Source organism: Diabrotica virgifera, chromosome 9, assembly GCF_917563875.1.
Source record: "Diabrotica virgifera virgifera chromosome 9, PGI_DIABVI_V3a".
NCBI lineage: Eukaryota > Metazoa > Arthropoda > Insecta > Coleoptera > Chrysomelidae > Diabrotica > Diabrotica virgifera.
This window is the reverse complement of record NC_065451.1, coordinates 178,886,667-178,901,024: the sequence shown is the minus strand read 5'-3', so window position 1 is coordinate 178,901,024 and position 14,358 is coordinate 178,886,667. Positions and strand designations below refer to the sequence as shown.

The 14,358-nt window shown below is 29.5% G+C and overlaps 1 protein-coding gene across 1 annotated transcript in view; it reads right to left on the bottom strand.

The window, feature by feature from the left end:
- Window positions 1-8,123, bottom strand: part of LOC126892160 (uncharacterized) — an 87,709-nt gene extending 79,586 nt beyond the window's left edge. The window contains exon 1 of the mRNA XM_050661632.1: window positions 8,024-8,123. Coding sequence (XP_050517589.1) covers window positions 8,024-8,123 — 100 coding nt within the window. The remainder of the gene's footprint in view (window positions 1-8,023) is intronic.
- Between the last annotated feature and the right edge of the window lie 6,235 nt (window positions 8,124-14,358).

Here is a 14,358-nt window from a genome sequence, read left to right as displayed (position 1 = left end):
TCAATTCAATATTATAAGCCAATGTTAGATTTAGGAATAATTGAATAGGATTAGTATATAATAATTACAGGGTGTAACAAAAATACAGGTCATAAATTTAATCGCATATTCTGGGAACAAAAATAGTTCGATAGAACCTAACTTACCTTAGTATAAATATGCACATAAAAAAAGTTACAGCCCTTTGAAGTTACAAAATGAAAATCGATTTTGTCCAATATATCCAAAATTCCTAGAGATTTTCTTATTGAAAATAGACATGTGGTATTTTTATGGCAGGAGCATCTTATAAAAAAATTATAGTAAAATTTTGACACCCCATAAAAATTTTATGGGGTTTTGTTCCTTTATACCCCCTAAACTTTTGTGTACGTTTCAAATAAATCATTATTGTGGTACCATTAGTTAAACAAAATGTTTGTAAAACTTTTTTTGCCTCTCACTACTTTTTCAAAAAGTCAGTTTTTATTGAGATATTTTAAATATTAGTCAAATCCACCACATATTTGTATGTACTCGTATATGGTTAAGTACGATTATGGAGACTTTGTAGTCGTATGAAAATTTATTTATAATTTACATTTTTAGGCATATTTTGAACCATATTAAAAAAGAAGCCACATCTTGATAACAGGTGCCTTATCGAAAAAATACTAAGAGACAAAAAAGTTTTAAAAACATTGTGTTTAACTAATGGTACCGCAGTAATAGTTTAATTGGAACGTACACAAACATTTGGGGGGTGTAAAGGAACAAAACCCCCATAAAATTTGTTTGTAAACATATTAAAAAAGAAGCTGCAACTCAATAAAAACTGCCTTATCGAAAAAATACTAAGAAGCAAAAAGTTTTAAAAACAGTGAGTTTAACTAATGGTACCACAATAATAATTTAATTGGAACGTAAACAAAAGTTTGGGGGGTTTAAGGGAACAAAACCCCCATAAAATTTATATGGGATGCACAAATTTCACTATAATTTTTCTTTAAGATGTTCCTGTCATAAGAATGATACATATCCATTTTCCATAAAAAATCTCTAATAGTTTTCGATATATTCGAAAAAATCGATTTTCATTTTGTAAATTCAAAGGGCTATAACTTTTTTTATGTGCACATTTTTATTAAGGTAAGTTAGGTCCAATAGATCTATTTTTGGTCCCAGAATAATATGTGATTTAATTTATGACCTGTATTTTTGTTACGCCCTGTATAACTAATATGTACGTTTTACAATAAAAGTTACATCAAATATTATTTAAAAAATTGAAAAAAAATTGTTTAAACAAATTTGATGGTGTATACAACAATTAGTTTATTTAAATAATGCATATTCATAATGTACGTAAAACGTACATACAAATTAAAAAAAGAAGCAACGAAATAAATAATCGAGAACCAGAGATACAGTTAACAGCTCCTTCCCCCCTCTCATCGCTAACCCAAGTTTCAACGCCGGCTGATTTAAGGGCCATATTTTTAAGCTTTGTGGACGAATTCCTTGAAAGAAAATCTTTTGTATGCTTGGTACTTTAAAACTTTGAAGTATGTTCTTTCAAATGCGGCTAATTTTATTTCTCAATTGTTATAAAAAAGGTGCTGTGAATTAAAAAAAGAAGGGGGCTAACTTCGTCCCTAATTGTCCTAGGACAATTGTTTTTATTTCTAAATGTGTATAAAAATTCAGTCTTTCTAAATATGGAAAAATAATTTTTCTACGGGTAACGGTTAAAAAGTTATTCTAATTGTTTTTAAGCAAAAAATCGACATGTTCTTGCAACATAATTTTACACTATTTAAAATTATTTTTGTCATCTTTTTTTAATTAATTTAATAGCATAAATATTCTTCTTTCATAAACTGTCCGAAGTATTACTGTAACCTCATCGTTTTCTGACTTATAGTGTTGCAAAAAAAATTAATTTGGGATAAACGAATTAAATAACTTTTAAACTATTTGACCAATTGCTTTGAAATTAGAATATGATTTAAGCACCACAAGTCTCAGCATTCCGTGTAATAAGAAAGTTTGGGCTTAATTTTTACATAAGTTATGAACATTTATAAAATCTCAAAATTTATGACTTATTTTGCAATTTTCTAAGCAATTAACAAGGATAGACATATGTAGCGAACGCCATATTGAAGGTTTTTATATGATTTATCAGTTTATTACTCTCAAATTTGTTTAGAATGCTTCACTTTTTAGTAATAGACGAAAAAAGCGAAAATTTAGCGATTTTTGATCTTCATTTGTTTATAACTATGTATATCATCAAAATCGGCTGCAGGAAACATATATATTATTATTATAGATGTCCACACTACTCAAAAAATTTGGTTTCGGCCTGGAGGGGGATGTGTCACGAGAAAAATCTTATTTCTCTGGACTATAAAAAGATTTTAAAAAAGCAGATGGGTGATGGTCGACCTAGATTCGGATATTAGACTGCTATGTATATTATCTACAGGGTGCGCCAAACCTCTGGTCTTCTTTGATTACGGCTAAACTATGAGATATACAAAAAAATGTTTATAACAAAACTAATGTGTATCAAAGAGGTCTATAATTTAAAATTATTTTCAATTATACAGGGTGAGTCAGAGTGACGGTATGAACCAAAGTTTTATTTTTTTAAATGGAACACCCTGTATATTAAATCATTTTTGAATATATTATTTAAAAATATGAAAAATTTGTATAAGGTCTTATAGGCCTAAAGTTAATAATTTTCGAAATATTTACATTTTTATTGAGAAAAATGGTAATATTTATAGGGTTGTGGATTATGTTTCCAAGGAAATAAAAATTTAGGTGATAGGTCAAAGTTTTTAAAATATAGTGTTATTTTAAAACAATCTAATATTTTTTACTTTTAGCCATAAAATATACAGTGTGATCACTATTTGCAAATACAAAATTTTCTCATTTTTTTTTAAATGGGACACCCTGTATATTAGTTTTGCGTTTGGTAGTAAATATTACAACCTTTCTTTTGGTATAAGGTTGTATGTACCTAGCATGTTTCGTTTTGTAGATATTTTAAAAAAACTATAGATTTTACGTGTTGCGGATTTTTTATTTAAAAATTTTTTTGCAAAAAAAATAATTATAATCTGGTTTTAGAAACATACACTAAAATATAAAATATGAAAATAAAAACGTAATTAAAGATTAAAATAAATCGTATGCTAGTACAATTCAATTGAATTTAATAACTTTAAATTATTTTACAAAAAATATTTTACCATATTAATGAATACATAAATTAGTTACTAAATTAAATAAACAACCAAATTTTAAATCAACCGTAGTAATTCTTCTACCGCAGCAACTTTCCTATACCAAATTAATTGTTAGTTATATTGTATTTACGAGTAAGATCAGTTAATAACTTTTTAATTTACCTACATCTTGAGAACGTATAAAGTATGCTTTGAAACAAATGAACGTTATGGAAGTATATTAAGAAGTAAATAGTATCTATGTACCTACTCGTGTCACAAAATCTGGTAATAATTTCTAATGGTTTCGCCCAAAACAAATGTCATATCCAAAAATGTTTCGGTTAAAAAATTAAAATTTAAAATAAAAAAAATTGTTACAAAAATTTCAACTACAAAAGTATTCCCAGTTTTTGTGACACCAGTAAATACTATTTATATTAATAAATAATTTGGATGATACATTTAACATTCATTTGTTTCAAAGCATACTTTATAATAATTTTTATATTCTCAAGATGTATGTAAGTAAATTTAAAAGGTAAATTAAAAGTTTAACTAAATACAATTTAACTAACAATTAATTTGGTACAGGAAAGTTGCTGTAGTAGAAAAATTACTACGGTTGATTTAAAATTTGGTTGTTTATTTAATTTAGTAACTAATTTATGCATTCATTAATATGGTAAAATATTTTTTGTAAAATAATTTAAAGTTATTAAATTCAATTGAATTGTACTAGCATACGATTTATTTTAATCTTTAATTACGTTTTTATCTTCATATTTTATATTTTAGTGTATTTTTCTAAAACCAGATTATAATTATTTTTTTTGCAAAAAAAATTTTAAATAAAAAACACGTAAAATCTATAGTTTTTTTTAAATATCTACAAAACGAAACATGCTAGGTACATACAACCTTATACCAAAAGAAAGGTTGTAATATTTACTACAAAACGCAAAAGTAATATACAGGGTGTCCCATTTAAAAAAAATGAGAAAATGTTGTATTTGCAAATAGTGATCACACTGTATATTTTATGGCTAAAAGTATAAAATATTAAATTATTTAAAAATAACACTATATTTTAAAAACTTTGACCTATCACTCAAATTTTTATTTCCTTGGAAACATAATCCACAACCCTATAAATATTACCATTTTTCTCAATAAAAATGTAAATATTTCGAAAATTATTAACTTTAGACCTATAAGACCTTATACAAATTTTTCATATTTTTAAATAATATGTTCAAAAATGATTTAATATACAGGGTGTTCCATTTAAAAAAATAAAACTTTGGTTCATACCGTCGTTCTGACTCACTCTGTATAATTGAAAATAATTTTAAATTATAGACCTCTTTGATACACATTAGTTTTGTTATAAACATTTTTTGGTATATCTCATAGTTTAGCCGTAATCAAAGAAGACCAGAGGTTTGGCGCACCCTGTATACTCCTGTATACCAGAATGTTACGCGTGACGGTAAATATTATTTTGAACACGTACAAATCATCATACCGAACGATAAGAAGGACATAATTAACCACAAAATAGACTTTATCCAGATAATAAGCAAAAGTGAATTTAATGAAACAAAACCAAACTACTTACTATGTAATTAAATATACCATTTACACGAAGCAGTTATGTCTATAATTAGTTATAAGTAATTATAGTCGAGGAAATGAAGTTGAAAAAATGGCAAAACCTCGCAATTTTTTCGTCCAGCATAGATTTGTACAAAAATTTGGGATTAGCCTCATTACACCCTCTAGTTCATTTTCTATATCGAGCCGTTGTACGCTTTTGGTTTTGTAAGGGTGAAAACTACCCCTAGTTTTAAAAAATTATAAAATAACATTTTAAACTTTAATATTGTCAACATTTGGTTCTTATTAGTTACATAATGAATGTTTTATGATTTAAGATATACTATCATAATATTTCAACCCTTAAAACCACCCGTGTTGGAGCTATATATATAAAAATCCTAAAAGAATAATTTTGGCTTGTATAGATTTACATAAAAATTTGGGATTAGGATCATCTCACCCTGTACTTCATATTCTATATCATGCATAAGGGCGTTGATTATTTTTAGGCGTGTAAACAACCCCTTATTTTCAAAAATTATATAAAAACATTTTATACTTTAATATGGGTAAAATTTGGTTTTGATTGGTTAAATAATAATTGTTTTATAATTTAGGATATAATATCATAATATTTCAACCCTTAAAACTACCCTTAATAACATTACAGTTTTTATAAGTAGATATTTTAATAGGTCTATACAGAAAAAAAGTAGAATTAAAGAATTACAAAAACATTTATTTACACAAAAATACGAATTTACAAATATGTACAAATACAAATACAAATAGTTTTTTAGTCATCTTCCAGTATACGAACCGGTTCTGTGGTATTATACATACATTGAAAATTATCCATAAGCGGACTATCCGAATTTTTCGAAAAAAAAAATTGTTTTATAAACATAGCTCCTTCATTTTTGTCGGTGAAAAGATTTTTCAAAAATGACTTTGTAGGATTTTTGAAGGGTTATAAGACTGTGTAAACTAAATTCCGTAAGATTCCTCAGTTTTTAATAAGGGTGGGTTTAAAGGGCGCAAATAAGGGGGTGTTTGCTCGTAAATAGAGGTTTTAAACAGTTATATCTCGCTAACTGTTCAATGTAATGAAAATCTATGTACAAGGTAGTTTTATTTATTAAAGAAGCTACAATTTGGTAATCTATTATTTTTTTCGTATCTCCAGTATTTTCGGAGATATTTTGAAATAAAAGGTGGAAAATGGGAATTTCCAAAAAATTTATTTTTCTTTAAAGTCCAATTTTTCTAAAATTAGGCCTTTTAAATAGGTCAAACTTCTTGAGTGTATTGATAATACAAATATAAAAGGAATTACAGAAAGGTGAAGACTAATTTTTAATCAGGAGGGTAGTTAGGGGGTTGTTTTCACTGATTTTTTCATAGAGAAAAGCAGGTACCGACATTTTTTTGATCATGAGTCGCTTACTTTTCAGACTAGAAACTTTTTATTATTTTTTTTGAAAGCCCTAACTATATGCTTGAAAAAAGATTCTTTAAGTTTTCCTAAAAAAATGCAAAGTTTTTCCGTTATTTTACTTTGAATATTTCAAATTATGCGTTTGACGAAAAAAGCTAACTTTTAACATGCCGTATCTCGGTTTGTGTTGATCTTAGCGATATTACAGGAAAATAATTTGGTTTGTGTTACTAAAAGATACAATTTTGATATTTACAGTTTTTTTGATTAAATCCATATTTTTCGAGGTATTCCCAAAAAACCCTCTAAAAAAGTCGATTTTTTCATCGAAAAACTGTTACTTTCAAGCGCGAATAACTCGAAAAATATTAGTTTTAAGAAGAAAATGTAAATAGTACATTGTTTACCGGGTAGGAAAAGCTTAACATTCCTGGACGACTGTGAAGATTGCTAAGTCGAGGCGCAAGCCGAGACTTAGCAACACAGAGTCCAGGAATGTGGCTTTTCCTACGAGGTAAACATACTATTTTTCCGCAAATCGTTTAAAATTGGACAGATATTGATTGATTTAAAAAAAACGCGATAATTTTATTCCCAAATAAATGGTGCTTTGAAATTCCTAATAAAATTGCTTGGGTTACTATGGAAACGTATTGAGGTTGAATTGTCAAACTTGACGCTTATAAATTTAATTGCTGGTGTTCTCGAAAGTAAAATGATAAGTGATGATGAAATTTCCATTCCTGGGACTCCTCCAGAGCTGGTTGAGGCAGTGAATACTGCTTCATTAGAATTATTGCCAAAGAAATCAAGAGAAAATTACGAAAATGCATACAGACGTTTTATGGATTATTAATAATTTTCTATCATTTATGTAGAACACTAACAACTGTACGGAAATATCATTTCCTTACAGTAAGGAAATGACATTTCCTTACAGTAAGGAAGTCCTGACTTTTTCTTCAAGAAATTTTGACAGGAATGTCAAAATTTCCTGGCGTTTTGCGGAAAAAACATTTTTTTCTCATAATCACTTTTTACATCGATTCATCATCATCCTGGTGCTACAGCCCTTAGAGGGCCTCGACCTTCTCAAGCGTTCTACGCCATTCTGTTCTGTCCCTTGCCTGCACTTTCCAGTTGCCGACTCCGATCTTCTCGGCATCTTGTGTTACCCCGTCCATCCACCTCAACTTTGGTCTACCCCGTCTTCTCATTCCCACGGGTTGAGCTGTTAGAATCCTTTTTATCATGTTCGATTCAGGGGCTCGGGCTACATGTCCTGCCCACTGCAGGCGATTTCGTTTAATTATAGTGATAATATCTTTTCCACCAAACGTTTGCTTGTAGATATTCTGCAGTTCAAAGTTATATCTACGCCTCCATATTCCGTTCTCACAAATCGCTCCGAATATCTTGCGTAGTACCTTTCTTTCAAAAATTGATACAGCGGATTCATCTGTTTTAGTTAGCGTCCATGCTTCTGAACCATATGTGAGAACGGGGACTATCAATGTTCTATTCAGCCTTATACGAGTTTTTTGAGACAGACGTTTGTTAGATAAGTACTTTGATAGACCATGATAACACCTGTTTGCAATTATTATTCGCCTTTTTATTTCCTCAGATGTGTCTTACATCGATTAACATAGTTAAAATGTAATCAAAAATTCCCGCCCCCGAGATGGGGTGGCAACCACCCCAAGGCTTTAGCTTACAGCGGCATGATATAGAAAATGATCCTTGGACTATTCCCTACCTTTTGTGAAAATTTCAAGTAAATCCATGCTGGACGAAAAAATTGCGAGCCAAAATGCTTCATTTCCTCGACTATTAGAAATACAGAGAGACACTGACATGTTTACTGAAATAGTTATTTTCCTAACAAGTGCAGAAAGTCATTCTTTTCCGCACGCGACTGTAGTTTGCCGAACGACGCAAAGCGGGAGTTCGGCAAGCAGTCGAGTGCGGAAAAGAGACTTTCTGCAAGAGTTAGGAACAATATTTTTTCTAAGAGTCTTTAAAAAATTACCAAATCTTAATCAATTAATTTAATTAATATGAAAATACATACACAAATTAATTCTTTGATAGGTTGTCAAAACCAAACTTTCAATATAATTAGTTAGCATGACGACGATCTTGGTTTCCATGACGATGATTCAAAACGACTGTTATTGTCTACCGATTTGACTTTCGAATATTATGTCAAAATAATTTTATTTCATCGAATTGTCGCGTTAATTTCATTAAAACAGGAACACAATAAGATGTATTATATTATATCTAATTATTAGTTTATTGCATGTATTATAATTACTTTAAGGCCATGTTAACATATCTAAATTAACACGCGTGCGGAAAAGTAAAAACCGCGTGCGGAAAAGTAACAAGCGTGCGGAAAAGTAACACGCGTGCGGAAAAGTGAAACTTTCTAAACTAAAATGCGTGCGCGAAAGTAGACATTTTTGCACGCTCGTAGAAAAAATAAATACTGGTATAATAAAATAAGGCAATTATAATAGGTAAGGCAATTTTGTAGGTAAATGTAGGTTTATAAATATTAGGAGAGTAAATAGAGATTTTGACTTGGAAAAAATCAAACAAGATAGAATTTTTTGTAATTTGATTAAGAAATGTTTAATAAACAACATATCGATGGCTTAGTGTGAAAACCTCGTATCTCATTTTTTTTTTTCGAAAATGACATTTTGGTGGTTTTAGTTTGAAAACATTGTATCTCACGATTTACAACTGTTAGGAAAATTCCAAATACACTAGATCATTTTCTACAGCCGAAAAAAGAAACCACGTATCACGTATATCAATTGCTCTCTTGATTTAGTGTGAATACCACATATATTTATAACCAAGAATTTGGAATTTGGTACTTAATTTGGAGTGTTTGTTTGAGAGATTCGACTTGCAGAAATGTTTTTTGTAAACAACAAAAGCTAGTCCGGCATATAGGAACATTTTATGAACCTTAAATCGAAAGATTTGTATATTATCGACCTAGTATTTGGAGGTGTGCAATAAGCTATGAAAAATGAAAACCTCGTAAATAATATTAAACACAACCTCATTTGAGATGAAAAACACGTATATCAAGATATACGAGGTTATCATAGTTACTTGGGCAAAGGCTCTATATACTGCAAGGATATTTACATGTTTTTCATAGTTAATATTTGTATTTCCAATTTAATAGCAACATTTAACAGTTTTAGCTCTGTGCCAATATCAGATATTTGTTTCAATGTGCTCGAATTAAAAATACGTAACGTAATTTTTGCTTTTAGGTTATATTATGCAGAAAATCAGTTTTTTGCCTATCCTGTAAAATTGCAATTTAATGAGATACGAGCTTTTCACACTAAGCCATCGATATCAAAAAATTCTACTCCAGAAGGCGGTGCTTTATTTTTTATTAAACAAATGAAATGCGAAATTAATTGCTTTGTTAAAAATGACTTAGCCAATGAAAAATTCAGAAAATTTTACACGAAAGAACCTTATGTAAAATGATTTTATGTCTTTAATGTCTTTAAATCTATAGCTTCTATAATTTTTTATTTATTTATAACGCTAAAATTACCCTGCTGATAAACATTGGCGAACTGTATACTAGCCTTCGCCGAAGCGCACGGTTGAGTTATTTTAATATAATTATTTAACTAATAGATCACATGAAATTTTAAACATGGGACATGAAAGAAGAACACCTAAGCTATCTTATAGTTATAATAAAAAGAAATAAAATATATGGGCATAAGTACGGCGAGGGCGGAAATTGAGACTTACATGTATTTTGTTTAAAAATGATTTATAAATGTGTAACTAATACTATTTTACTTATATAACTCTCAAATTTGCATAACTTACTTTTCAACCATCTAATTAAATATTGTTTCATTCGAAAAAAATCTCAAAAATTTAATTCAAATGATACGACGTCTCAAAAAATGTAGTTTTTGAAAATTCACAGTTTTACAGAACTACTACCACTTTAAAAGGGTTTTGCTCATGGTTAAACAGATATATTACAATTTTATAAATATTTTTTTAAAACTTAAGAATTAATCTTTGAAATGCACATTATTTTACTTTAGACATAAAACAAACAACTTCTTTTTGAGCAAATTGAGAAAGATATAATACGAAAACCGAAAAATATTAGTGTAACAAACCAGTCCCTTGTGCGGCGCCTATGTAAGGGATGCTGAAAACCCACCGACACATGGCGTTCCGAGAAAGCAGAACCTACATGGTTTTTAGTCGCCCCAATGCCCTACTTTGTGTCCTTGAGTGTTTTGTTTGTATTTTAATGTTTATCAGATGCTAATAGGACACACAGACAATATTAATAGCGTCTGTTTTTAGTCAGTTAGCGTATAACTTTTGTATGGTAAGTACGAAATACACAGCTCGATCCGATATCTTGACTTTCATTATAGACAACCCAAAATCCTCTTAGATTAATTATTATTAGTAACATTACATGTAAATATTATGTGTTCGCTACACAATATAGTATTATGTAATAATTCGTCACCCATCGTGGCCCTTGTACCTTATATCAGTTAAATGTTTGTACAAAGTCATCAAAACTTTTTTCTGTACAACTTACCTAAAATACATTTATTGACAAGGTTAAAAAATAATAAATGTTAAAAGCAAATTTTTTGAGCTCTTATGCAGTACATAGGTATGTTTGCGTAACTGGGAACGTATTGATAACTTTTGTATTATCAGTTTTACGAAAAAAAGTTATTCTTTATAAAATACTTTTCATCATACACAATATAAGATGCACCCATCATATATCAACTTTTATTAATTTTATACGAGGTATGTCAAAAAGTATGAATTACGCTCAAAAGTAAAGTACCTTTATATTTTACAATATCGAAAATTGTGATTAAAAAACATTGTTTGTAATTGAAAACTATGTTTCAATATTCAATTACATCCTTCTAATTGAGATGTTGTGAACTATAAAGGTACTTAACTGTTAAGGCTAAATTCATATTTTTAATATTATTTATTTTGCTCAACAGGCCATGTAGACCCTGGGCGTGAAAAACACAATTACATTTTTTTACTATACATATCTACAATATGCAATATTAATTATTTCTCTATTAAAAAATACATCATATAAATATATACATACAGGGTGTTTCATTAATAATTGTCCATATAGTAAATGGACAAACCTTAGCACAAAATATGAAGATTTAACCTAAAACATTTAAATAAAATGTGGTTTCTTACTGAGTTACAGGGTGTTTTAACTAAAAATTTAAAAATTATTTTTGCTCAGAATTTTAAAACTATTCGACGTATCCTTTTCATACATAGCAGAAAGTGCGACTACTATACACTCTACTAAATTATGATAAACAAACGTTTCTAGCTACTACTAGAGGCGTACGACAGGGGATAGTGAATGGTTGACCCTTCTCAAATTCTACGCCACTGGAAGAATTACTATTTTAGTGCCATTTTTAGATTCTCCAATACTTTCTACGTAAACAATATACTCGTCAATGGTAACGATAAAAGCATTAGTTTTCGAGATACTTGAAGCTAAATATGAAACGGCACAGTTATTTTGATTAATTTATGCTATGATTTATATGATTAAAATTTAAAAAAATTTTGTACCAAGTACTTTAAAACTATTTGGCGTATCCTTATCATACTTGGCAGAACGTGTAGGTACTGTTTACCCTACTAAATTAAGATAAATAAACGTTTCTAGCTACTACCAGAGGCGTACGACGGGGGATAGTGGCTGGTTGACTCTTCCCAAATTCTACGCCACTGACGAAATTGCTATTTTAGTGCAATTTTTCGATTTTTCAATATTTATTATGTAAATAATATACTCTTCATTCGTAACGATAAAATGATTAGTTTTCGAGATATTTGAAATTAAAAATGAAGCGACACAATACATTAATTAAAATAACTGTGTCGTTTCATTTTTAACTTCAAGATCTCGAAGACGAATGACTTTATCTTTGCAATGAAGAATATATTATTTTTATAGAAAGTATTGGAAAATCCAAAAATTGAACTAAAATAAAAATTCCGTCAGTGGCGTAGAATTTGGAAAGGGTCAACCATTCACTTTCCCCCGTCGTACGCCTCTGGTTATAGACAGAAACGTTTGTTTAACAGAATTTAGTAGTTTGTATAGTACCTACCTATACTTTCTGCCAAGTATGAAAAGGATAAGTCGAATAGTTTTAAAATGCTAAGCAAAAATAGTTTTTAAATTTTTAGATAAAACACCCTGTAACTCAGTAAGTAAACACATTTTATTTAAGTGTTTTAGGTTAAATCTTCGTATTTTGTGCTAAGATTTCTCCAGTTACTATATGAACAATTATTAATGAAACACCCTGTATATATAGCTCTCATTTTACAATTCATGGCACATTGTTCTGTTACAATTTCTCTTGCGCTCTTCTTACCACTCCTCTCCACTCCATTCTCTTCTGTCTAATACCTTGTTTCTCCAGTTATCTATTTTTAATTTTCGTAAATCTGCTTGGACGCTGTCAAACCATCTTTTACGGGGTCTTCCTTTCCTTTTTTTCCCTACTGGTTTCCTGTTCAATATTATCCTGGTCATTCTATGGTTTTCCAATCTTTGCACATGTCCCAGCCATCTTATTCTATGCGCCTTTATTATTGCGGTGATTTTTGGTTCCGTATACAGCTCTTCCAACTCTTTATTTGTCCTTCTTTATCCCATTTGTGTATACAGGGTGAGTCATAACTATAGGGACTTAGACTAAGGACAGGTTATTTGGACCAAAATATGGCTATTGGGCCAAATATGCCTTAATAAAATGTTGCTGAGAAAAAAAATACAGGGTGTTAAAGTTAATTTTGTTTTTCGTTTTTTGCTAATAGTTTCCCTGTATATTTATAAATTGCTATCAAAATTGGCACAGAGGCATAATCTTGGACAAGAAATAGTATTTTATCTACAATTTTACGTTTTGTCATAGAGGGCGCCACGTGGATCATTCCTGATGATCAAATTGAGTCTAAACTTGTTCTGATGAAACTTTTTAGTAATTTTTATTAGAAAATATGACGTAAACATCATTTTTACGTAAAATTGGTACTCTTGTTTAAACATGATAATTTCAACCGTTTTCGATAAAAACGCAATTGAAGATTTCAGGAACTCAGAAGGAGATATCAAATACGAAACTAATAAACAAAGTTGCAACTGAAATGGTTGTGACGAGGCATTTCAATCAAAAAAGTAATGATTACTTTTAAAAAATGCAACACTACACTACACTGTCACATCAAAAATAATTTACTCTGAACAAATGACATTTACCAACAACAATTATCTGACAGTCCAAAGCATACTTTTCATAAATGAAATAATATTTGAAATCCTTTTTTAAGACTCTAAGCAGTTCGACTGCGTTTTTCTCGAAAACGGTTGAAATTATCATGTTTAAACAAGAGTACCAATTTTACGTAAAAATGATGTTTACGTCATATTTTCTAATAAAAATTACTAAAAAGTTTCATCAGAAAAAGTTTAGACTCAATTTGATCATCAGGAATGATCCACGTGGCGCCCTCTATGACAAAACGTAAAATTGTCATAAAATACTATTTCTTGTCTAAGATTATGCCTCTGTGCCAATTTTGATAGCAATTTATAAATATACAGGGAAACGATTAGCAAAAAACGAAAAACAAAAATTAAGTTTAACACCATGTATCTTTTTTCTCAGCAACATTTTATTAAGGCATATTTGGCCCAATAGCCATATTTTGGTCCAAATAGCCTGTCCTTAGTCTATGTCCCTATAGTTATGACTCACCCTGTATATGCCTCCGTAAATTGATCGGAGAATTTTCCTCTCCTATCTTTCTAATCTTTCTTCATCTGCCTTTCTTAAAACCCATAATTCACCTCCATATAAAACCGTAGCTCTAATCACTGTCTTGTAAATTCTTTCCTTTGTTTTTCTTGAAACAAACTTAGACTTCATTAAGGATCTCAGCATTCCGTATTTCTGATTGCCTTTGTAATTCTGGATTCTA